The sequence below is a fragment of the Ambystoma mexicanum genome, chromosome 12 (genome assembly GCF_040938575.1).
Source record: "Ambystoma mexicanum isolate Mex_15411 chromosome 12, UKY_AmexF1_1, whole genome shotgun sequence".
Taxonomy (NCBI): Eukaryota; Metazoa; Chordata; class Amphibia; order Caudata; family Ambystomatidae; genus Ambystoma; species Ambystoma mexicanum.
The window spans coordinates 681,572,395-681,599,867 of NC_090936.1; the positions used below are offsets into that span (position 1 = coordinate 681,572,395).

The 27,473-nt window shown below is 44.4% G+C and overlaps 1 protein-coding gene across 1 annotated transcript in view; it reads left to right on the plus strand.

The window, feature by feature from the left end:
- The first annotated feature begins 363 nt into the window (after nt 1-363).
- The window catches only part of LOC138513998 (lysosomal alpha-glucosidase-like), a 1,078,298-nt gene continuing 1,051,188 nt past the window's right edge, over nt 364-27,473 (plus strand). Inside the window, exons 1-2 of the mRNA XM_069629222.1 lie at nt 364-492; nt 19,683-20,355. Coding sequence (XP_069485323.1) covers nt 447-492; nt 19,683-20,355 — 719 coding nt within the window. The 5' untranslated portion in view covers nt 364-446. The remainder of the gene's footprint in view (nt 493-19,682; nt 20,356-27,473) is intronic.

Here is a 27,473-nt window from a genome sequence, read left to right on the forward strand (position 1 = left end):
AGAATGGCACACAAATCCCCATTTTTCGGCGCAAAAATTCCATGAATCAGCCCCTTAATGTGTTAATATATTGTGCTGAAAGTAGGTATGTTCAGTTAAGATGCATAGTTTCCATAACTTGTATCCACCGTTAGCAGTTCTGAATTTTAAAGTGCTGCGTGTTGTGGTCAGGAAAAAGCTTTCATAAGTTGACCTTGTGTCGCGCCAGATCGATGGTGCAGAAGTGAGTTGATAAGTGACTTGGTAAGCCTACAGCTGTTACTTTACAGCTGGCGTGGGGAGGAGAGGAGGGGCGGGGGGTGAGTGTCAGGGGGTTGGCACAAGCTCGTGCTTCTTTATCAGAAGACCAGTGTTTGCCATGTGACTACATCTCCGGTTATCAGCTGGGCTGCATAGTTTAGTGGGAGTATAAATGACCAGCACGTGTGCACGGCCCTTGCTCAATCATGGAACTCAATTGGAGGACGCATGTTTTGACTGCTGCTCTCACAGGTACTGCACAAATTCATTTTTGCCCCTTTTTTGAATACTGAAATATCTGTATCATATTCCAAAAAGCAAAGCAGCGCCTACATCCCTTTTACGTATGCACTATACACACAAGCAAATGCGCCCGATTCACAAAGGGTAGGTAGAAGAGCAAACTGCTCAAACCTTTATGAATCTGCTCCATGCCCATTAAGAGGTTTGATACATGTTAACTTTTTCCTTTTGTGTTACGGATGCATTTTACGTTGATGTAATTCATACACGTAAGTGCAGCTTTCCTTTCATGAGTCATCTCCTACCAATACACATTTATAAAAGATATGTTCGTTTTTTGCTATGCCCAAAACACTTCTTGAAGGTGCTAGTTATGCGTTTTTCACACGATGTTTAATTTCGATTCTGTGTATTTTCCTTTCCAAGCATACTTTTTCAGATGTATCTGTAACGATCCAGGGACTTTCCAATTTTGGAGCCTCATAAAATTGGAATCTGACACTCTTTGCCTTGTGCTGGTGCAGGGTGGGGATTAAAGTATCCTGCAGGGGATGACTGGTTCATGTGTGAGGGAGAGTTCATTTTCCTGCGTATGCTGCTTAAAAATGAAAAAGCACCTTTTGAATTTAGACACACTTGAATTGTACTGATATATCTGTTTAGATTTAGTTTAGACACGCCACTCTGCAAACCATACAGTAGGACCAAGGCAAACCCGGGAGAGAATACAGAATGAAGTACTGACTATAAAACTATTGAACACCCAGACATCACCTGAAACCATTTAACCACCACCATTCTCTTCTCCACAACCTCACGTACTACACATGCCCATGACGGCTAGTGAGACAACCAACCAAAAAACGTGCAAACCGCAAATCTCTCTCTAATCATACTGCATACCCAATACCTGCAAACGACAAACAACTCAGACACTGGACACCAAACGTACGGACACAACAAGCACAGTGCACATAACAAAGCACACCCAGAAAGCTCACATGCACAGACGACGGTTCCTCCTGGTTCTGCGTGCATCAACAGATGAACACACATTCTATCCTATCCCTCTCTCCCTCACTAACCAGCCCTACCCACTTTTTTTTACAGAGCCATGTGAGTGCCTCGAGAACATGCAAATGGCAACGGTGTACAGTATAAATCAACATAACATAGCTTAACATACCTACAGCGCATTAAGTGCTTGAAATGAAATGTGGCAAGCCAGCACTGGGAAGTGAGCAGATGAAATTGTAAGACCTGGTCGCCCCTGAGTTAGGCATTGAGTACATGGGGGCAAAGATGCCTTACATTCAACAAAGGGAAGATCATTTGCCCATAACATGCACAGAGGTTCTTCCTTCTCAAGGAGTCTTACGCTCATAGTGTTATGTGGCAGCAGCAACATCATACAGACCTTATTAAGAAAAACATTTAATTTTAGAGAAATTGTTATGTTCTTGGGGTCAAGGAAATTGCACGAAAATAGCACGTTTTGTTTTGCCATAAGAGAGCAGTGAGTGCTGGGTATGTTCGCCAGAAATTGTGTTTGATTTGAATTATCCACACCTGTGCACTGTGGTTACTAGCGAGAGTGGTCGCAGTGTAAAAAAAAGAAGTGGAACTATGTTCCTTCTGCACCGCCCTCTTTATTGCTCACCGACAACCTCCCCCTCCCCCCATGCACCTCCATACCTGGGTCCTTCCTTTCCTCCACTCCACCCTGCAACGTTGTGTTTTACAACAGTTCTAGTAAGACTGAAGAAAACACAATGAAAGAAAATCGATTTAAATGATCACTGTTAGTGTGTCAATGTCCCACTCAGCATGCACCTTCATCCGGCCTCCCCTTCGCCAACCACCATTTGCACCTCTTAAATAACATGGCCAGCGACAACACACCCCTCTTATTTCCTGCTAATAAGTCTGAGCCTACAACCATTCATATTATATGATAATATAAGTTATTTAAAACGCACTTAATACCAGAGCACGACCCGGGTATTGAACCTGTGTTGCTCCATGTTGTCTTGCTTCCAAGGCGAGCACATTGCCACTGAGCTATCCTCTCGAGATGCAGATCGTTATCATCCTGGGCGTTTTGGCTGCTTATGAACCGGTTTTGTATCCCAAGCAGCCTATTGAAATAAATAATCCACTTTTAGCACCCCAGAGATAGCGCAGTGCAATGCTGCACGGGCTTGCTATCAGCAGGGCACAGGTTTATTTTTTTAAAAAAGTTGCTGTTCTGGAACAGTATACGATAACGGGTTACCCCGAAAAGTAAGGGAACGTTGTGCCCTTTAGTTCCCGCACACTTTGACCTCTGACTGGCGAGCACCTAATAACTTACTGCTAATTAAGAATGGTGTGTTAATTTGGTGGTGCCTGTTCACACTCTTCTTTAACAAAGGTTCACGTGCCTACTTAGCCCTTTAGCAACAAGGGCGGGAACCTCGCTTTGCCCCCCCATAGAGACGTTTCTGAGCGAACATCCTAATTGATCTGTGCAGCGTCAATGTTGCTGGACATAGAATACTATTGCTTTTAAAATGAGACACATGAAGTGCATGTAACACCGTTTTTTGAGCATATCAGTGATCCACAGCCAATATCGCATTTTGAGTGATAAGTGAAAAACAAAAATCTGCAAAGGTAGCAGAGCAGGTTGTGTAACTGATGCTGTGCAGAAGCACCATCTCACATGTTAACCAATGTCTCACGCTTCATGTTTTGGAGTTTGTGATTAGGAGAAATCAAGCCCTCCTTGGATTAAATTGCAGAATGTAAGGAGGAAAAAATACTTAGTCATATCGTAGCAGTGTCAGTTGCCAGGCCAACCGAATAATCCTGCTTCTTAAAACAACTGTGTCCTCACTTGCTTGTGTGGCAATGGTTTCGGCACATTTTGGTTACTCACCAAAATGCACAAAAACCGAATAATCATTTGCGGTATAGGTATTAACTTCAATGCTCTCTTTGTAACTTTAACATCTGAATTACTTTCCATTTGAAACGAGTCCCTTTCTGAGCAATATGTCCAATGATGCATACACTATAGATATGATGTCCAAGCATGTAATGTACAGCGGGCAAGTAGCTGTCTGCAAGTTCCAAATCTGATTGTGTCAATTTGCAGAAAGTTTGCACCTGGGGCTTTGGGGCTCGCTGGGCCATTTGAAGTTACAGACGGAGGGGAAATCAGCCTTACATTAAGTGATTGCAACCTGGCTCTGTGCTTGAGGGAAAAGTCCGCACTCAGAGCGAAAGGCTTGTGCAAGGTGTTGCCATGTTCCACAAGAGAGCATATGTCTCGGAATATAATTCTTGCCCAAGATCACAATACTTCTTTGCAATCATCATTTCACTCTCCCCTGCTGGTTGTGTCAAGGCTTCCCCTTGGTTTCAACACAACAACTCAGGTTGTACGGTTTGCCCAGGATCAGAAAACGGCCCTGTAATGAATCACTTTAACCCAGGATTGAGTGCTGCGCTGATTTTTCTCTTCCCCATGACGGCCACACATCAGCTCGGAATGCTTTCATTGCCAAAGATCACAAAGATACACTATGAGGGCCTCTATCACCCAACTATATTTTATTGGGCTTCTTTCTCATGGTGCACAAGAAGTGTCTGCAGTGTTGGCCGAGGATAACAAGGCTGTATTGCAATGCATCTTGTCATATCTAAGTACTGATTGCTTCCCTTTCACAGAGTTTGAGGGTACGATTTGCCCATGATCTACAATCCCATCATACCTATTGTGTAATACCTTTCATACTATGCTTTAAATGCAATACCAAATAGCACTTTTTTTGTTTTACAAATCCCTTGTGAAATCTCAGGAGTACTGTTATGTCTGATTTAACTATTAATATACTGAGTTTTTAGTTGATTTTATAAATCAAGATTGTTACATTGCTACCATGTTCCAGATCACCCTTGAGCTGTGCAATTTCATAACTACAACATCAAACGTCATTTATAATTTGCTTGGATGATTTTTGTATGGCAGGGGCTGGTTTTTGTCGCTTTAATGCCAACTACATGCACTGTTGCATTTTATTTTCTTCTACCCAATCTTTATTGGCATATTTCAAAACTCGTGCAAGTAACATTTTGTTGTATACAACTTCAGTTGCAATGACAAGGTTACATTTTAGCCTATCGTTCTACATACAAATGCATGTTAGTTGCCCTGTCAATTCCCATTCATTTCAACCCCCTCAAACTCCTCCCGGCCCTTTTTTGCAGGCCTAAAGCAACTTCTTTTCCTGAGCTCATTCTACTCTGGAATCGCCTCCTCTGGTAGAAGGGTGAATATGTTCACCCTTTTAGGATTTCTATTTGGTTAATGTCCTTACAACCCTACTGAAAGAAAGGTGACCATATTTTACCGACTTGGGCGGTCGTCCCATTAAGCACTGTCGTGACCTTTTCCATACTAGAAGCCTACCTTACTGCTTAGTACCATTGCATTCCGATGGAGCCTCCTTCGTTCTCCATTGCTGCGCAATTCACCTCTTTGCACATAGCAACATGTTAGCACATAATCTACCAGCCCGCCCCCTCAAATTCGCTCCTCCCTCCGTAGGTACATTCAATAGTGCCATTGCCACATCGAGAGGCAACCGGGGTCCACAGTATCTCGCTTATTCTGGATTTAAACTCTTGCCAAAAGTGTTTGAAGGTGTGGGGATCCCGACCACACATGCTTTGTTGTCTAACCCCCCACATTCTCTCCAGCACAGAGATATTGGGCCTCATTACGAGTTTGGAGTTAGCCATGCCGTCATTACCAGCATGGCTACCTCCAAACACGTGTCCGGGTCCTGGTCCCGATAAAAGGGAATTACCGGGCCATTCCGACTTTTGCAGGCCCGGTAATTCCCATTTTCGGGACCCAGGCCCGGTACATCCCCATTCCCATTGAGCCCCCATAGGGCTCAATGGGAATGGGGAGGATGCTAACAATGGCCCCGTTAATGATGGGTCCGTTGTTAGCATCCTGGTCTGCTCGCGGGTGCCGGTATGCACGTCTGGCTAGACCAGACGTGCATACCGCCACCTGCAAGCAAACTCGTAATGTGGCAGCCCAGTGTGAACGTTCATACCGCGGCCACCAGGGTCCTAATGAGGCTCATTATCTCATTCATTTGACTTAGTTTTCTAGGTGTGTAGTGCCAACTATGTACAGTTTTGTATTACAACTCTTGGGCCTCATCACGAGTTGGGCTGTATTCCCGGCTGTAATACCGCCGACTTTAATAGCCCAAGCACCGACCTGTCCAGCTGTATTACCACTGGATCACGAGTTGGGTGTTAACGGTAAATCCCCATTCCCCATTGGGTCCATTGGATTCAATGGGGTATTTTCAGCGCTAATTATGCGGGCTAATACAGCCGGCGGTAATACAGCCGAAAACAGGGGATTTTCGCCTCCAGAGAAAGGCCGGAGGTAAAACAGCCCATTTAGCGCCCAACTCGTGATAGGGCCAGCCCTTAAATGCAGCTGTAATACTGTTACCACCGCATTTAAGGGCTACAGCCCAACTCGTGATGAGGGCCCTTGACTTTGCACGCTCTTGTGGTTCCTAAACACCACTCCAAGTGCTCTATCCCACTCCTTATTTGTAAAAACTCTCTCAGCATCTTTTTCCCATTTCCCTCTTGGACCTATCCGGCTTTGCTCATTATTCTCCATCAGTATTCCATAAATGGCCGCAATTAGTTCCCTGTTTGTTGTGCTAGTACTAACCAGTAGTTCTCAGCCCATTAGTGGTCTCACCGCCCCCTCTCCCATTGCCCACAATTCATCCCAATACTTGATCTGCTGATATGTGTGCAGATCCTCTGTTCGCAGATTGAAGTCTTAACAACATTCTAGAAAGGATATGAAATTCCCCCCCTTCATATAGGACCCCAAACGCTCCCAGGCCTCCTATCCATCACACAAATCTTTTATATTCAATTCCTGTCTGAAAGGTCGGATTCCTAAATATTGGCGTTAGTGGCGACGACAGCGGGACTAGTCCCTTCCCTCTGTTAGTCTTGTCCCATATTTCCAATGTACATCCCATTATGGGATTCTCCTGCAGCGCCTCGGCTCTGTCACCTTTCCTCAGCCATAGAATTTTCCATATGTTCTCCCCTGCTATTGCTTGACCCACTCCTTTAGCAGTGTTTCAGATATGTGGGCATCCCCCAGTCAGTTGGTCTGATATAGAGCCTCTCTACTAATTTGTGGTTTCCTCCCATTCCAGACAAAGTGCATGATGTCGGTATGTATACCCTTCAGAACTTTTGTAGGCACTTTGATTGGTTGGGCCTGGAACATACTCCCGATGTAGGGAAAATTACAGCTTTTAACAACCGGCATGCCCATGGCCTTACTGTGAAGCCTCCTAAGAGGCCATGGGAATTCATACACTACCACTTAATGTTACAACTGCGGACTATGGAGATATAGGCAACAATTCTCTACTGGCTTTATGTTATATGCTGACCGCACTGCTGCAAGGTCTGTCATGCCTGTTCACCAAGCGGTTGTACAAACTTCTATTGCTGGTCCTAATTCTGTAATTTAAGTTGTTGTACATGAAATTCATGCCATCTTGATTGATACCTTACAAACTCCTGTGACTCAGGAAGAATCCGTACATAAAGACATTTCATCTAATCCACAGGAAGTACTCGATACACAGCTACGACTGTCCATGTCGCCTAACCTTTGCCCAAGCACCATGAGGAGAACTATAAATGATGCTGGAACTTCTGCAAATAAGTCACATAACAGCCAGGCAACAGACTTAAGCAACGATATAAATACATCTGATGGAGTGTTACAATATGCAGTTACAATTCTGCTGAAATTGTGGGGGGCTATATTCAAAGAAGTAAAAAACAAGGGGCAATCCTAAGTGAATTAAACATGCGTTCACAATGTGATCCAACTAGCCCAAAAAGATCAGCCCACGAGGACTCTATGCTAATGCCCAAATCAGCTTGTGAGAGTGATGAACACAATGTAATTGCTGTCCCAACAGCCTTGACCACATGTGACGAAGTTAATGGAGATCTATCTCTATATAAATCTCAGAAGGAGAGGCATTTGGAAAAATGCTTGAACTTTGTCTGAATACCAGCAAGACAGAGATCCTCCTCATTGGCACACCATGTCTATCCTTTTCCCTCACTCTCTGCCCGGCCTCCCTTGGCCCTCCTCCTACCTCTACCCCTACCTGCAAGGCTAAGAACCTTGTGGTCATCTTTGACTTCACACTTACCTTCTCCGCCCATATCTCTGAGGTTTCTAAAAAGTCAAGTTTCCTACTGCACCTCCTCAGAGGTACTCTGCCTTTCCTCTCCTTCCCTCAGAAGCTCACTGTCTTCAAAGCTATGTTTCTCTCTAGGTTGGACCATTGTAACAGCCTCCTTCTAAATCTACCTGCCTCTACTCTCCGCCCTCTGCAACTTATCCAGAACAGGACTGCGAGACTTGTTCTTGGCCTCAGGCCCTGGAATCGTATCTCTCCAGCTCTGAAATCTCTCCATTGGCTCCAAGTGGTTGCAAGGATTACATTCAAAACCCTCTGCATTGTCCAAAAGGCTTTCTGGGGCCTGGGTCCAAAATACCTTCAGATATCCCTCAGCAAATACCTCCCCTCTTGAGCTCTTCGCTCCTCTACCTCTAACTCCCTCTGGGTCAATCGTTTTTCAAAGAAACGAGCTGGGGGTAGATCTCTATCTTTGGCTGGGGCCTCTGGAACAGCCTCCCTGCCACTCTAAAACTTGAGGAAAACCATCTCCGGTTCTGGAAGCACGTCAAGACCTGATCTGCTCTCTCTTGGCACTGTGCACTGGGCCTCCCTCTGTCCCCCGGGCCCAGGTAGCTGCTCACCCTGCCACCCTCCTGCACTGCCACCTGGCCACCCCTTGCACTGGGGACTGTGTCTGTACCCATACAGCCCCCCCTCATTTTTATTCCTTTTATGCACTTATCAGATTTACCCAGTCTGATGCCTTAAACACAGCACTTGCCACTTGCTGGCTGCACTACCACTGTTTATTGCCTCCTTTTTCTATTTATTTTTATTTATTATTATTTATCTGCTCTCCTCTGCTCCGCACTTTCCACTCTCCCCATTCCATACACTTTTCCCTTTTCCCTTTCCCATGTACTTGTGTGTTCTCAATGTCACTGGGCATAGTAAGATCTTTGTTGTGTTGTGTTGTGTTCTTCCCTGTTCCCCTCCCTTGCCTAGTCGCGCTCTGAAACACGTGTGTACATTTTGTATACAAATAAAATATCATACCATATAACGCGCAAGAATGCGCAAACAAGTTGCAAATAGAAAGTTAGCGGTGCTTGAACAAAAACAATCTACTGAGCCTCTCAATTCCACGTCTATAGTGCACGATCAAACCTCACCGACGAAGAGCAGCCATAATTCCAATAAGAGGCGACAAAGAGGACAGAAGGGCACCTGGTACCTCTACTAGCTGGCTGCTAGCAGATAACCCTCAAGCTAAATTACAAGATGCGAGAACACCAGTTGTTTCAACTGCCTCGGTGCCAGGTGAACTCACATGCCTGCTATCTGGCCACAATCCCTTAGCACCTAGAGTTGATGACCAAATAAAAACGGTGTCTACATTGCCTGTGGCTCATCCACAACCTTGCCTTTCTCCAAACGTGAAAGAATTAAAAATCTTTACCCTGAGTAGGGTTCCTCTGACATTCACAGACAGCCAGACTAATAGATCTGACCTTCTCAAAGTCTGCAAGAGTATCCCCGCATTGAGAGTGTTGTTATCTGCAGACTTTAGCTTTGTTGAACCTGTGAAGATCAATGGTGGCAATTTTGTGTGGGTGCATTGTATCTCCGAGAAGGGACTTCTTTGATTCAAAGCCACCAGTCTTCCATTCGGAATGTGGGGTATGTTATCAACTGTACCTCCCATATATGTATACCACTGTTAATCATGACTATCCCGCCGGTGATGCCAGTTTCCAAAGTGAAGGGGGTCCGGAGGGGGCTGGTACCACTGACAGGGCTGTATTTGAAGATGCCGCTGGATGGGAATGGTTGAAGGGGTTTCTTGTGCGACACCTGGTAGAGTTAAAATGATATATGAAGATTGCCAGCTAGAAGCCACATGGTTTTACACACTTCCTGGACCCAAGGGGTTCTCTCCCTTTATTTGAGTAGGTTGACATCATTTGTTTGCCAGAAACTTGGCTTTGTACTAAAATCTATATTGAGGGATACATACTACAACAACTTGCGACAAAGGGCCCTAAAGGACATCGATCTGGCGGCCTAATACTGGGTGTGAAAAAAAACATTACTATGCTAGTATGAAAACGATCACCTGTTGTTTGATCCCGCTATAACTCATCAATATCTGTGTACCACCTGAGACAGAAATCCTTGATGAAATCTTTGAGACAATTGATGATTGGATGTTTGCTAGCGACCATGAATTTGCATTGATAGGCAGTGATTTCAATGCAGTTAGTTGATATGAAAACTAAGTGTGGAAACTCATTGGGTCCGACCGATCTTAGAGTGAAGAATGGAGATAAGAGGTTATGTTGGACAACCAGAAATCTAGGTAAAGCCACCAAACATATTAATGATGTTATATTGTATGAAGTTGACTTGTGGGAAGAGCAGAAAGCTGAATATATAAACAATTGCCTAGAAATATTAGCCAATGAAACAGGGACGCTAAGACAACATCATGTGGCTATTTTTCAAAGTAAACACTGTAATGTTTTTGATATTGATATATGTAACGCTAAGCTTTATATGCAGAGTCAGATTAGGAAAGCTGAAAGGGAAATAGACCACAACTGGATGATGGAGGCTAAAATAGAGGGAATAAAAAAAGAGTACAAGAACTGACTAAAAAGAAAGAGATTCTCTGTTCTAAAAAGGCAGTGGCAATCGATGTTTTTGATACTTTGTAGTGGGAAGACTAGTACCATATGGCAAATGTTGACAAAGGCCAAGGGTGACTCACGATGTATGATGGTAAATCATATCTCTGAGTGCAGATTGGAAGAGTACATCACGCTTAATTTCGTGACTACAGAGTCGGAAGACATGGAACAAAGTTATAGAGGTAGATGGTTACTATTCCCTAGTATCAATGAAATATATATGGCCATTGCTAAATTGAAGGGCTCGCTTGCACCCGGAGCCAATGGTTTGTCTAATGCGGTTTTTAAGTCTGATCCGAAAGCATGGGCAATAGTGCTACATATTTTGTTTGACAAAGTATGCTCCAAAAAATCAGTTTTTTCTACATGGCATAAGGCTATTCTCCTACCAATTTACAAAAGTCCAGCGAATTATAGACAATTGTCTCTGTTAGATGTTGCAGGAAAATTGTTTTCCACTTTTGTGCTCCAAGTCCTTCAACAATGGGTCGAACAAAATAACATATTACCAGGGCAAATAGAAGAGGGAACAGGGGACAACCCTGCCTGGTCCCACAGATTAAGGGGATTGGACCGGACAGATTGGAGTTGACCCAGAGGAGAGTCTTGGGGGAATGATAGTTTGTCAGGATGAGTTTCCGGAAGTTCGGGCCAAAACAAAAGGCTTCTAGAGTAAGTTGTAGGAAGGCCCAGTCTACTTTGTCAAAGGCCTTGGAAGCGCCCAGAGCCAACAATGCCAATTTATGCAAGTCTTGGGCTGCGATGTCCACTAGATTCAGGGCCCTACGTATTTTATCCCCCATTGACCTATGCCTTATGAAGCCCGTTTGATCAGGCTCTATTAAGTTGGGTAGGACATCCACTAAGCTATTTGCTAGGATATTTGAATAGATGTTGGCATCGATGTTTAGCAAGGAAATGGGCCTATATGAGCTATATTCATTGGGGTCTTTGCCGGGTTTAAGCAGAAGGATAGTTATAGATTCTTGCATTGATGGAGTGATTGATCCTGAGACACCTAATGAATTGAAGGGGGCTGTCAACGCAGATACTAGTTGGAGGCGAAACACCTTGTAAAATCTTGTTGTGAACCCGTCTGGGTCTGGCGCTCGGACTTAAGGGACTTAATGGCTGTCTCGACCTCCTCACCTGTGATTGGGGCATCCAGATCCTCTGTCGGATTCCTCGAGTTGTGGAAAAGCAGCACCCTGTAGGTACTTCTGTTGTTCTGTTGACCCGGGGCAAGGCCGACATTGTTTCGGCAATATGGACTGCTGCCAGATGTAGTTTATCTTGCTCCGCATACTGGATCTTGCCATGGGGGTCGCAAAGCCCCACTATAGTGTTCTTCCTCTTTGCCTTAGCCAATTTCTCTATCAGGAGTCTTTTTGCGTTATTGTTCCTGGCATTATAACCATGTTTGGTTTTAGCCAGTAAGTGCGCTGTTTCATCTGCATAATGCGCCTCCAAATTCCTACGGGCCGTTTGTAAGGTGCGTTGGATCCTTGGGGACCAGCCTTTGCGTTTACGAAGGGTTTCGGCTTTCTGGACCTCTTGTTCAAGTTCCATACGGGTATGTCATTTGCATTTATGGTATGCTGCCTCATGTGCGATTAGTTCCCCCCGCACTACTGCTTTCATAGCGTCCCATGTGTTAGCTGGGGAGGTGTCTTCAGTCGGGTTTTCCCGGAAAAAAGTTCCTGATCACTGTGGCTATGGAATCTCTTAATGACATTTCATTCAAAATGCGGTCATATAGGGTTCCAGCGGTGCCGAAAGGGGCGGATCAGGGTAATGGGCTCGGAGGATCAGTGTAACTGGAGTATGGTCAGAGAGTACCTTCATTCCTATGGCCACATTGCCAACAAAGACAAGGATTTGTGGGGAGGCCAGTAAGAGATCGATTTAGGAGAAGGCCCTGTGCACATGTGAGAAGAAAGAGAAGTCCTTTTTGCCTGGGTGAAGCACTCTCCACATGTCCACTTCCCCTAGGGTTCGAAACAGCTGAAGAAGGCGTGTGGCAAGCTTGAAGTCTCTGGGGGCTGGGGAGTGCGATCTGTCCCATGTGGGGTCTAGGACCCCATTGAAGTCTCCTCCTATGATGATTTGGCATTCAAGAAAGGGGAGGAGGGCTTCGCCTAGTGCTTTGTAGAATGTCTCCTGTCCTTCATTGGGGCGTAAATCAAAGCAAGGGAGTAAAGTTGTCCAAAAATAAAGCCTTTGACTGCTGTATAGCGGCCCTCTGGACATAGTAGGGTTTCCAGTATCTGTGACCATACATTCTTGGCGAAGAGGATGGTTGTGCCCCCTTTTTTGGTTTCATTGGACCAGGACGTTTTTATTATGAAGGCGTGTGAAATCCGCAGGCATCAGGTGAGTTTCATACAAGAAGACCACCAAGCTTTCCATATCTTGAAGCTGTTTCAGCGCTGATTTCCGTTTGGAGGGGGAGTTCAGACCTTTAATGTTCAACGAGGTAAACTGCAGTTTTTGGTGTGGTGGGGGAGTCTCTGGGGTGTCAGTGTCTCCTAGTTGCGGGGCCCGAGCCGGAAGCGGTTCAGTCACCATTCAGAGGTTTTGCTATCCTGTGATCATAGTGCTACCAGGGTTTTAACACGAGTAATGACCTCTGGTTTGAAAGAGCCGGTAGTCAAGACAGTGGTCCCCATTCATCTTGTGGGCTGGCATATCTCAGCAGAGGGTCACCTCACATTCTGCCCTTTCTGGACCTTTGTCCAGGTTGTGCGCTTTGGTTTTGGGGGAGTCCTTCAAAATACTGCCGCCGGCGAATCAGGTGATGCTCCATCCCTCTTTTCTGGCGAATTGGGACGCAGGATCGAGTCGGCATCCTGCAGATGAGCGATCGTCCAGGGAACTCCCTTGTAAGAGAATTGGAGAGCAGTAGGGAAGAGCCACCGATATCTGATGTGCTGGTCCCGAAGGAATAGGGTCAGGGGCCTCGGAGCCCTCCATTTCTGGATCATTGCCATTGCAAGGTCCTGGAAGATGTGAAGGGGGTCCCCCTCGGAAGGTTAGGTCATCTTGGGAGTGACCTATCACCATAATAGCTTCTTTGGTCATGAAAAAGTGTACCTGGGTTATGACATCTGGGGGGAGTCAGAGTCTACCCCCCCGCCGGGGTCGGAGTCTGTGGGTACGGTCTAGAATGAGTTGGGATTTATCCTAGTGTGGCAGAAGAGATTGAAAGAGGTTTCCCACATATTACTCCAAGTTTTGGTCTGGGACCGTGGAGTGGAGCCCCCCAAATACGGAGATAGTTTCGCTGAGCTCTACTTTCAAGATCCTCCTGTTTGTATTCCAGGATTTCATTTTTGTTGAGTAGGGACTGGATTGAGTGTTGTACCTCCAGGAGCATTGCTGAATGTTCTTGGGTCAAGTCTTCACTTCCCTCACCCTTTGTTCCACCTCCAGGTTCTGTCTGTTCAAGTTTGGTGGTAAATTCCACCATGCAAGATCCGAATTCGGATTTGATGTCCAGCATAAAGGCTTGTATGTCACCCTTAGTTGTCAGCTGACCAGCACCTTCCGAGGATGATTGAGGTGGAGATTTTGGTGTTTCCGGCTTTTTCCCCCTATCGGACGTGAGCAACATTGTAGTGATTTCAGCACTTTTCGAGGACTTGAGATGTTTGGCCATTGCTGCTAGAACTTCGAATGTTTTATTTTGTTCCCTTTGGTATGTGGCATGTGGGAGAAGGAGAAGAGGTCTTCGGGAGAGAGATCGGGCCGCCCTCTTGGCCACACCGATGTGGGCCCCCGGAAACCGGTCCAAAGCCAAGCTGAGAGGAGTGCTGGCCCCTTAGCTTCCATTTGCTTCCACCCTGGGGGTGTCATGCTTTCCTCGTTGTAGCGGGGCTGCGGGGGTGCAGTTATGCTGATTGGTTATTGGGAGTGAACGTGTCCAAAGATGTTCTATAGGAGCACAGTGTTTCAGTATGTGGGGGATCCCCTCCGTTCCAGGTGCTGGGAGGCTCCTCGGGTGGGCCACTTTGTCCTTATTGGAAGGAGTAAGGGCCACTGCTAAATTGGTATTACGGATTGCTCAGCCCGGAGTGGGCCAGTTTGTTGCAGCAAAGAAGGTTGGGTATGGGGCTCCAAATGATCCAAGCCCACCTGCTCAATAAAAGGGGTTGGCTAGTCGAGGAGCTGGGTGACTGGAGTGCACCAGGCAGGTAACTGAGTTAGTTTTTATTGCTTACGATGCCCAAGGGGCAGGGACCATACCTTCATGTGACATTGGTTGACTGTAGTCCCTAATGATGCTGTGACGACGTGTGCAGACCTCGTAATACAATGGCCCCAGTAGATGATACACTACGCCGTCCGCAGTGGCTGCCAGCTGATGGAGGAAGCTCTAAGGAGGAGAAGTCCGGCAGACTGCTGGTCTCATGGGCGGTCCGGAGAGGCAAGTTCCAGCTAGCAGACCCCTCTGGAATACAGGGGCCAGTACTCTGTATTCATGTGTTGCGCGGTCCTTGGGGGGGGGTGAGCCTCACCCCGTGCCAGCAGTGCCTGCAGGGTCTGGTCGTATTTTGGGCACTTCAAGAGAGCTGCTGGCAGAGCCGGAGGTCCATTGGGGTTGGAGATGGCAGTCGAGTGGTACAGAGCTTGATGAAGAGCTAATGCGCAGAGGAGCGCTACGCGTCAGCGGTCTCCACCTCTGCCAAGGCTCCCGGCCACGGGCCAGAGCAACAAGGATTTCTCATGTATGGGGTCCTCTGCAGGTGGAGGCATGGCTACCGCCGAGGTCGTAATGAGGCCCATAGATTGCTTTAATGTATGCCCTGCAGAAATGTCCCAACACACTAGAGGGGAGGGGGTCAGTGGGATGTGCATAGGCTTTGTGGGAAGTGCTGGGATTCTGACAGTCTTAGGAAGGAACCCGAGAACAGGGATGGAGTTTTTCCAATTGCCTTTATTTACCTTTTTTTTTTTTATTTATTATTGCTTGTGCATAGCATAATACATATGAGGAACTAGACACACTTCAGTGGCAAGCATATATTATTTAACATTTCCTTGTTGATCACAAAAGAAACCGATTGGTTTTAACCTGAGTTAACACTTTTCAAGAAGGAAGGACCTATTGAGAGACAAAATGGGCTGTATTGTTGTCAAAAAGGCTGCAAAGAAATTATTTAATTGCACTAACATGGTAAAGTGCCTTTTTATTTTCAATGATCACTATTCCCTATTCCCAATAGTCCCTATTCCCTTCCAGAGGTTATTTTCTGTGTCTTGTCTTGTGAGGTGAATTCCATCCATTCTTCCTGCTTAATCATGATCAATGTTCTACCATGAAGCTAAGCTGTGGCATAAGAAGGATCAATTGCAAATCAGAAAAACATTGCAGTTTAGTTTTTTGTTTAGTTTTGGCTATTTGTTGATGCTGTACGGGCTGCCTATAAACCAGCGCTATTATTGTGCAAAGTGAGAATAGGAGAGATATGGGAAATGATACACAGCCTGGGGGTGGTGTTTCATTATATACCTACCCATTGACTGGCCATGGCAACTGCTCATGAGGTGACAACCTCAACAACTTTAAAAGCTGAATTGGCAACTGTTCATGAAGTGACAACCTCAATAACTTTAAAAGCTGAATTGGCAACTGTTCATGAAGTGACAACTTCAATAACTTTAAAAGCTGAATTGGCAACTGTTCCAGCTAGCAGACCCCTCTGGAATACAGGGGCCAGTACTCTGTATTCATGTGTTGCGCGGTCCTTGGGGGGGGGTGAGCCTCACCCCGTGCCAGCAGTGCCTGCAGGGTCTGGTCGTATTTTGGGCACTTCAAGAGAGCTGCTGGCAGAGCCGGAGGTCCATTGGGGTTGGAGATGGCAGTCGGGTGGTACAGAGCTTGATGAAGAGCTAATGCGCAGAGGAGCGCTACGCGTCAGCGGTCTCCACCTCTGCCAAGGCTCCCGGCCACGGGCCAGAGCAACAAGGATTTCTCATGTATGGGGTCCTCTGCAGGTGGAGGCATGGCTACCGCCGAGGTCGTAATGAGGCCCATAGATTGCTTTAATGTATGCCCTGCAGAAATGTCCCAACACACTAGAGGGGAGGGGGTCAGTGGGATGTGCATAGGCTTTGTGGGAAGTGCTGGGATTCTGACAGTCTTAGGAAGGAACCCGAGAACAGGGATGGAGTTTTTCCAATTGCCTTTATTTACCTTTTTTTTGACTGGCCATGGCAACTGCTCATGAGGTGACAACCTCAACAACTTTAAAAGCTGAATTGGCAACTGTTCATGAAGTGACAACCTCAATAACTTTAAAAGCTGAATTGGCAACTGTTCATGAAGTGACAACTTCAATAACTTTAAAAGCTGAATTGGCAACTGTTCCAGCTAGCAGACCCCTCTGGAATACAGGGGCCAGTACTCTGTATTCATGTGTTGCGCGGTCCTTGGGGGGGGGTGAGCCTCACCCCGTGCCAGCAGTGCCTGCAGGGTCTGGTCGTATTTTGGGCACTTCAAGAGAGCTGCTGGCAGAGCCGGAGGTCCATTGGGGTTGGAGATGGCAGTCGGTTGGTACAGAGCTTGATGAAGAGCTAATGCGCAGAGGAGCGCTACGCGTCAGCGGTCTCCACCTCTGCCAAGGCTCCCGGCCACGGGCCAGAGCAACAAGGATTTCTCATGTATGGGGTCCTCTGCAGGTGGAGGCATGGCTAGGTCCACTACCTGTCTTTCCCAGCCACCTCCCCACCCATGCGTGGTGTCTGAATCTAGCTCTGTTCTTTCTGAGCAGCCTTCCACCGAAACCGTCTCTTGGTGTAATAAAGACGTCTTAACCAAGTGAGCCTTCAGCCGCTTGATTTATAAGCAACATGTGTATCCATGCACTGAATTCCTGTTGAATGCAAGCATTGGCAGAGCCAACAGTATGTCTTTTTTGTAGGCATTAGGTAGGCCTTTATCAGGCAGTGCCATAATATGCCGTCGGACTAACACCATTGCCAGCTGTGTCAGTCTTACGGCCAGGTAGCACCATTATGCAGTGCATGGAAAATGCTTAAGAAATTGCATGCACTTTTTACATTTATTTTATTTTTGTATTTGAAAACCTTTCCAATATTCAAACAATACATACGTACAATGTATTCTAAAACATGAATACATTTCCTGGCATTATTCACACCAATACATTTGCATCAGCTGATTTTGGATTTGCCCTTAATTCTTAAAATGTAATCTAAAAATCTGATTAATGTCAATGAGGTTTAATGAGCAACCAGCATACGGTTCCTTAGAGCGTTCGTGCAAACATTATTTACATCAGTTACTAAAGAGTTACACTATTTCAATCTTACACTTCATAATTTTGGGCATCATAATACTAGATGTTTAAAGGATTACTCTTCATTTTGAGCTACAAAATATCGACATGCCATGTTCACATTGGGATTGCCAGATTTTATACCCAAAATGTGTCTAGTGGGATATAGGTTTAGCAAAAATCTTAAGTACTGTTGTCTAATTATCGAGCATGGACATTGACACAAATATTTTGCTAAAACACCCAACCTTACCCCCATTCTAATGCTGCTTGCAAAAAGTTTATAAGACTTACCATACTTATAGTCCTCCCCCAATTTTCAAGCCACAATTTCTCTTTTAACTTATTCGGTTTTTCCAGGCCTTGAGAATCTATTCACAACTCATGGCCCTTTCTTTTAATGGCTTTGATGTCCCACTCCTATATATGTCAAAGATGTCTGAAAACAATGAGACTGTTGGCGGATTCAAAATCTTTAAGTACAACTTGATCACTCTCCAATCTACCATCACATTTAGGAATATCAACCCAATTTCTGTTTTATGGTGGAAGTTGGCACACATTGTGGTAACTATAAAGTACCTTTCAAAATCAGTCCCTCGAGTCTATCCAGGCTAGAGCCATGGATACTCTGATCAAATAAATTAGACCCAGTGCTACCTTTGTCTTGTAGCAATTTACTAGGGGGCCAAGGAGAACAGGCAATATTGCCTCTTTATTTTCCTTAGATGGGATAAGTATTGGGATGACATAGATCTTAATACTTTGTTCAGAAGACTTTTATTTGGTTTGGCTGAATGTTGAACCCCAAATCCTTTCTTTCCAATACTATGTCAAGTTGGTTATCCTCCACAAACCACTTGACGTTTTTGTTTCATGTCACCTCTTGCGAAATATGATACCACTGTCATTTTATTGTTAATTATTAAACTGTTATTTTTGTGTAATCTAGCAACTCCTTTAGATTATGCTGGAGGAGTATTGACATCTGATCAGATGCTATGAAATCATTGGCAAAAACTAACCACTGGATCCTTAGCTTCCCCAAATGGAGGAAAGTCTCTAATTCTCACAAGGGACTCACCCAAATCATCCACATGTAGATTGAATAAACAGGGTGGTTGAGCCTTAATGTAAATGTCAGCATATCCATATGTATAATCCCTGAAACACCTTAAAGCTCAGTGCCTTGTTCTTGGCCAATAATTTTCACCACCCAGAGTTTGGATGCTTAGCTTTGTCTCCAAAGTTATAGAGGTTGTCACCTCATGAACAGTTGCCAATTCAGCTTTTAAAGTTATTGAGGTTGTCACTTCATGAACAGTTGCCAATTCAGCTTTTAAAGTTATTGAGGTTGTCACTTCATGAACAGTTGCCAATTCAGCTTTTAAAGTTATTGAGGTTGTCACTCCATGAACAGTTGCCAATTCAGCTTTTAAAGTTATTGAGGTTGTCACTTCATAAACAGTTGCCAATTCAGCTTTTAAAGTTATTGAGGTTGTCACTTCATGAACAGTTGCCAATTCAGCTTTTAAAGTTATTGAGGTTGTCACTTCATGAACAGCTGCCAATTCAGCTTTTAAAGTTATTGAGGTTGTCACTTCATGAACAGTTGCCAATTCAGCTTTTAAAGTTGTTGAGGTTGTCACTTCATGAACAGTTGCCAAGTCAGCTTTTAAAGTTGTTGAGGTTGTCACCTCATGAGCAGTTGCCAATTCAGCTTTTGGATGTTCTGGCACAAAATCATTGGGAAGTGGCTGGGATGTGATTAGGTGGACGAATGTACTGCTCTGAGATTGTCCTATGATAATTATGCCACCTCCTGAATTGAGCTCTCTGATTTAATACTTTTTTAAATATGTTTTTCATTTTGATATATCTTCGTTTTTACATGAAAATACAATGTGAATTGCAGATGGAATCACACTGTTCTATTTTTACTTATGCAGTTTTAGTTCTCTCTCTTCAATCAAGCGCTTGCCCGACAGACATCCCAGAACCAAAACGGCGAGATTGCTATCCTGAACCTGGGGCTTCACCAGAAGGCTGTGCCGCAAGAGGATGCTTATGGTGTCCGGCAGACATCCAAGGAACCCCATATTGTTTCTATACCAACTCAACAGTACCTGAGTGCTACAGTATTCCAGATAATAGTAAAAGAGATTGCCACCCTGAATCGGGTTCAACAGAAGCTCGGTGCCTTGCTAGGAACTGTTGCTGGGCGGCCTCAAGCAGACCAGGAACACCTTGGTGCTTTTTCAATTCTGATGCATGTTCCATAATTCCTCCATCAGACCGCATTGATTGCCACCCTGAACCGGGTGCTTCCCCGTCTTTGTGCAGGGACCGTGGATGCCTCTGGTGTGAAGCAAGTATTAAAAATGTTCCTTTCTGCTTCCATGACTCAAAACAAAATTCAACATCCTGTTCGGACAACATCCCCGTTCAAGAGCGTATTGACTGCCACCCTCAACATGGCCCAACCCAAGAGAAATGTGAAGTTAAAGGCTGTACATGGTGTGCTACAACAGTCCCAAATGCACCCTGGTGCTATTATTCAGCTGATGACCAGTATGAATATACTATGGTTGGAAGTCCTAAAAAGACATCCAAAGGATGGAGGTAACTATTTAACATCTTAAAATGTGTATATTGCTATTGTATGGGAGTTTCCATTTCAGGAGAGTAAACCAGTCAAGACATGTGCATTGGGTCCCATACACATAAGGAAAATCACTTGCACCCACTTCAGATGAGTAATTTACATATGTGATTGTCACTTGGACCTTGCGTGGCCCCTCTGCCATGCTCCAGGCGAACCATTCCCTCATGGGAAAAGTGGAGCGTGACTTATTACCTTAGGTGAACATTAACCCTTCCAGGATTGTGGCTAATCCTGCTACCATCGGCCCCATCAGATCCAGCTGCACAGAGGTACTCTGCTGCCCTTTCTACTGCCATCTTACTCCCACCTGCTTAAAGTGAGCCACTTGGCCAGCCCTAGTACACCCTCTTAATCCTTGAAACCTGGGAAGACTCTGTAGGGTGGTTTGTTCAAGAAGTAGGCAAGGCCCTATGAGTGTTTGCTAAAGGTTGCCTTCTCATCAATGTGGCTCCCCCCTCAGCCCTCTTTTGCATATACGATAGCAACTTGCACCAGTTACCATTGCTATTGCTCAGTTGTATGCATAGCCTGATGTGCTTTCAGACATTTTCTATAGGCTGCCTTTCTTGTATTAAACAGTCTGAGGTCTTTCCTAAAAGCTTATTTTTTTAAGTAGTATGAAGCAGTCTGAGGCCTTTCCTAAGAGCCTATCTTTTCACTTGGATTGTGTGGTCCCTGGCCCTATTGCTTGAGTCTACCATTGATGGTAGTTTACAGGTGGCCTCAATCCTATTCATAAGGTTTTTCAGCAAGTTTTCATAATTGGTTATGATTTTGGGCAAGGTCACATTATGATTAATTACAACCGATTGGTTCACCTCATTGACCCATGTAACCCCCTCTCTATAAAGTTATTGGCTTTTCAAAGGTAGGCAGGATTACATTAAATCCACATGGCCCCTCTGTTGATACCAGAGGGTCCAATTGGGTCATGTTTTCACCCCATTTGGCTACTCCAGCTTGTCAGTAGTAACTACGGGTAGATGACTGCTCTCTTCTCGTTAAACTACTTTTAGTTCTGTGATTTTATGGTAACTGAAATATTTATAAAAATATAGTCTAAAGTGGAAAGGGTGTTCAGGGTGAATCTAGTGTATTCTCCAGGACAAAACCTCTCACATCACCCATTCGGCATCACCAATCAAAGGTTGCTTAATAGGTGATGTCATGCCCTTCCTATTTTATCTACCTTTGTCTGCCGCAGTGGGGCTGTGGGCATACTGTAAGCATTGTGTTTTTCATCTATATCTGTAATTGTGTTTTCCATTGGCATTTTAGAGATACTTTCCCAGGCCTATAAAAATCTTTCCCTGAGAGGTCCTTATTCTATTAAGGAGATTACCACATTTTTGTATATTTACTTGGTCCCTTTCGTGCCAGGAGAGTTTTAGATTATGTCAATTTTATAGATTTTCCTAGCCAGATGATATCTAACTCCCCAGTGTCCTTTCCCACTAAGATTGTCACTATTAGTTGTAAATTCTTCAATAGAAATATTATAATGTCAGGTCTTCTGCAGGTGGTATACTCCAGGTTGAAGCAGTCTGAATGTCTCTGTCAGGCCTGGAAGAAGGCTAGCCTGTGATTAAATAAGGCCCTGCGACCATCTGGGAATTTTGTGAGTGTATGGCCATGTGTTGAGCTTACTTTTCTCCACCTTGTATTTTTGCTGCCCTTCCCTAAGAATCTGTCATGGCTCTGTCAGTGCATGCGTTTGCAGTCAGCAGGTCTTCCAGTAAACCAAGGAAGCGGCCTGTTGCTATCGCTAAATTTCGGTCATGCATAATTTCAAGTTGGTATTGAATTTCTTGTTTTTTTGATGCATGCAAAGTCCTAGTTCCATGCTCAAGTAAATCTCTGCGCGCGATTTACACCTTCACAAATGTGCATAACAATATGAATGTCTTCTACCGACCTCCGCACCGGTCCCATTAAACTTAGGCAGTATTTTCCCCTTAAATTGAGGGGGCTTTAATTTCCACACCGCTGGTGTGGGTCTGGTAGGAGGCTTCAATGGCTTGGGTAGTAGCAACTTTGTGGGCATTAATTTCCTTAAAGATATTAAGTCTTCCCTTTCTTTATGAGTGTTATCTGGCATGAGAAAGGTTTGTGGGGGTTGTGACTAACTGTCTACCCCCTTTCTGCCCCTATGCACCTACAGTGATGGTATGTGGGTGACCATTTCTGTGACCTTCTTAGTGTGGATCCCACTTGAGGGCTGGGGATCCCCCATATATTTCCTCTGGGCCAAGCATTCACTAGGTCATTGTGTGTATCAATGATTACAAGTTGGTTGATGAAGGGTGAAAGCCATGCTTAGTCTCCTGACTAGAACTCAATATTGAATTGGTACAAGTTTTCTCAATAATGTGCTAAAGAAGTATGTTGCATAAGACAGGAACGCGAAGCGCTTGTCAGTCCTATGACCTTTTTGTTAATAAGAACAAATAATTTGGTTGTTTGGTAACAATTGAATACTAGGATAAATGTAACTGCAGCGGGTGGTTGTGTCAAAAATTGACCCTATGCCCATGGTATCCAGTGGAACAACAATTTCAAGAGTTACACAACCACACTGCGCATGTAGTGTTGATATGAAGTAAATCAATATTTAATGAGATTAACAAAGCTGACATGTGTGTCAACCACAGGTCTTTTTCCAGGCCTTGCTGTCCTTTTTAACCCCCCCTTTTGGGAAGTTAGAGAGAACTGAATTCATGTAAATAATAACTCGGTTAGTGTGGAAGACCAAGTCACTCTTATCACTCACAGATCGCCAATTTGGAGTGTCAGTGAGGACCCAGAACATCCAGTAGTATGTGTTTGTGCTATTTTAATAACTTATCCAGAGCCCTGAGGGGCTTGGCCCTATATAAACATGTATAGGTCACTGTCTGGGGCCAGGAAGGTTTGCCCCATCAGTGGTTGGCCAGGAACAGTCTGTAGGACATTACGAGAGACACTGTCTAATGGGTAAGACAGGGTCATGTTTATGACAGAGTCAAGGGGGGCCCAGGACTCCTTTCAACCTGGATAGGCAGCCTAACAGTGCAATGCTAGAGCCTGACATATGTCAGTGGTATAATAAGGCTACTTAGATAGACTACTACTGTCCTTGGCTCCCCGGTATGTAAGGAGCTGTATAGGGCTGTGTGCCTTTTTCTCTCACCTGATGCCTACCAGCCTCTCCTGGCCAGGTCCTTTGCTCTTCTTTTTAAGGTGATTCCCTAGAGATGACAATTGCCAGTATGCACCAGACTGCTGGGATGGAAAATGGTTCCTGGTAGGCAGCACAACCCAAAAAACTACAAGTACCAAAGTGCACCTTCGCCTAAAGGATAAGACCTGGCACAGAACATCTGGAATATACCCTCACTTGAAAAATAAAGAGACACATTGGATGATGTTATTCATCAAGAAAGAGGCAGTAGCTTACTGTGGGTAAAACATGAGAGAGCTATCTAATTACGTTGATTATAGCAATTGTGGACACACGCAAGCTTAACTGGCCCTAATCTCAGAAGACCCATACTCAAGGAATTAAGGTAGAAGGAATTAGAACAGTTCATAGATAAAAGTATGCAATCACCAATAGCTACTCACTATTGGGCCTGTAAAACAATGATTGGATGTGAAATCTGGATATGATTAAACCCAATTTATCACACACATTATTAGTCGAATGTAGATGTGGTGCTGTACCTTTAGGTACCCACACTTTTCTTATGGGGCATGTCCCCACTGACAATCAACCAAATTGTATTGACTAATGTGAACCAGAGTTCCACTTTTCCATTATCTGTTTCTGAGATATGAATTTGAGAAGATTTTACTTGAAATCCAGATTGAACAAATTGAACATTCGTAATACCTTGGATGCTCTAGAGATATGCAAAATTATGTTCTTAACTCTACTGTAGCAAGGTTTTTATATCTGGCATGGATTTTTAGAAAGTAATGATTAATATCCTTTCTCAGTCAAACCCATTCATATGTAAAATGCATTAACTGAGGAAATTAACAATGTTAGTGTGTACCAAAAAAGCATTGCTTTATATTGTCACCCTAGTGGCCAATGTATTGATGTATGGTCATGTTAATATCTTTTCTATATTCTTATACTTTCTATTGGAATACTTTACAATGTGCATTTTAACCTTTATGTATACATTTGTTTACTTTTTAACTTGTATTGCTTTTAGCCAATATACACGATTGATTGCTAAACCTCCTGTCAAATTCCAGGTTAATGAGTAGAAACCTCTATTCAGGATGTTCATATGTTAACTGTGGTTTTCACAGGTCAAGAGGTTTATCAGTCCCTACAAATATGTGAGAGCTGATGCACACCTCACACAACCCAGGGAATTTATTAATAATCAATTACTCTCAAGAAAAATATGCCCTGCACAATTATATCTTCTAAGAATCTATTACAAATCTACGCCAACAAAGTTTTATTGACAGGCCCAGCCCCCCTTTAGTAAAATAGCTAGTAACATGGACCCCCAATTATTTTTATGGCAATCCGTGATTTCATTCTTAGGACAATTATCTAAAGTCTCTGGAATTATTGTACAAATTTTGGCTTGTCTTTTAAAGGCCCAGCACAAGTAGGACACAATATACTAGGGTACCTGGTATGGTCTTGATCACCCAGGTTATAACAATACTTCCAAATAAGCAAAGATCAAGAACTAAAGTAACAGACAAACGGAGCTGACCGTGATCTAATTATAGTCAGACACCTCAGAGAATGAAAATAAATTATTATTGTTTTCCTCCTTATTTCAAATGATTTACAATATAAAAGAGTTATATACAAATGATGACACCTCACTTCACTCGATAGAATACATGCATACCATACTTATCATACACACCCATTCATTACCACACAACAGAATCCAATCACATCTAATACTGAAGCCCTTTCTGTGTACCAGGGCTAGAGCCAAACAACATAAATTTACTAATTTTGGTACACCTATGCTCAATCAGTTAATTTAGATATTGATCTTTGTTTATTTGAAAGTACCAATATAGGGAGGGACATAACCGGCTCCCGGCATCACTGCCAGTCTGTCCACCTGCTCCTAAATTCCCTCGCAGGTAATCTGGTTCTGCTCTTTGAAAGCCCTCTACATTCAGCTTCAATTAGAAAATTCCTTCTTAATGAGATTTTATAACAGCTGCATTAGGTGGAATGCCTATCCCCTTTTGTTAATCGAACAGGCTCTCTTCCATTTATGCTTTTCCAAAACTATCCTCTCTTATGTGTTTCAGTTTAAACACTGTGGTGAACCAGAAGTATGACTGAGACTACGTTGGGTCATAGTTAAAGAGATTTATTACAAATAAAAGCAAAAATGCCTAACTAGCCCGATCGCTATGAGGGAAGTTATCTTCGTAGTAAAACTAAAACTAAGGGTGCATGCTAAGCCCAAAGGAAAAGTCTTCTGTCTGAATCCAAACCACTAACTGGCCATACCACTTTAGAGAACACCTAAGTAAAAGGGGGTAAAGGAGGCTTGCTCACAATGAAGCTTGCTCAATAGGCTCATTGTGAGCTCCTGCCTTGCCCTGCTTGGAGTCGACTTGGTATCAGTCCAAAAGTTCATTAAGGACAACATCTTACAGCTTAAGCAATCTCCATATAGAGTCTTATTAGAAATTGTAATCATCCCCTGGAGGGAATTCACTCTCCCCCTTCATAAAGAAAACGCAACGTTTTCTTCTTATCCATCACTAAGTTTCTATTTCAAATGTCTACTTGACAAGACACTTCTATCTCCCACCTTTGTGGCACTGGGACTCCCAAAGTCCTGTGGTTCTCTGGAAGGTGTCTTTGTTTCACACCGGCAATATTTAACTGAGGCCATCTGCTTGGGTAATTTGCATATCCTTGTGGCACACAGATCCCTGTGTGTGCACTTTGCTAGCCTTGCTGCAGAGCATTCAACCTCTTTTCCACTTTCTTCTTGTGTCTGTCCATCTTTAACAGCCATGTCGGCTATTCCAGCCTTGGCATACAATGTTTGTATCTCTTTCACTCTGTTTTAGTGGGGCTGTGTGCCCATTAGCTTCTCTCATTTTCTCATAGTTCTGGTTCATCCCCCCGTGTCGTGTAACATTGGTACCTTTTCCAGCCTTACTTCCTACGGTCGGTGCACCGCCCCGCTCCCCCAGGCTTTCGTTTCATTGTTGACTTCAGCTCTCTTGGCAGACAGAGTTTGTAACACTCACTGGTGTCCTCACGTTGGGAGTATTCGCTTTCTTCTAGGTTTTTGTCTCTTCAGCAAACACTCTTGCCTTGTGGAGCTCAGGGATCCGGGCTCTGCTCTTCCTTCTGGTCTCAGCATCAGTTGTCAGGCAGCAAGCCCACGACTGCTTATCTGTGGTTCTGCCACAGGGACATGGTTCTCTTCCCATCTTCGCTTCTGCTCTGACTCGGTCACGTTGCCTGCTTTGCAGCCTCCAGCTAGCGGGTCTCATTTCCTGCACAACACCGTTGGCTCCACGGTTTGGATTTGCACCACCCCTCCAGGACAGCATCTGTACAAAGGCTTGCCGCTATGTAGCAAGGACTCATGCCTCTGTGGGAGTCTCTCTGCCATTCGCAGCCCACGCTGCTCTTATGTATGTCATTACAACAAATAAAATTGAGTCTGACTTCTTTGCTCATGGCCTTCAGAAGTGGTTCAGCATTACCTGAAGCCAAAAGTGTGAAAGAAGAGTCTTTATTGTCTCATAGGTGTAAGAGAAGATTTCAAATGCTTTGCCATCACCATATATGACAAAAGGGTTGTTTGGACAGGAAGTTCGTTCATGGAATGGGAGTCCTTGTCTCCAGAAGGGGAGTCGCTCTCAGTGAGGTCCCACTTGCCCAGACCCCTGTAGAGGATCTTCCAGAGTGGGCTTACCTCCCTAGCCACAAGTGGGGTACCTTCCCTCTGTGGAGAAGGAACACATTGTCCAGATTCATCACAATACCCTGCAATCTCCACCCATGCATCATCATTTGATGTGGCAATTTTGGATTGGACAGTCTGTGGTAGGTTCCCTTCACTTACTG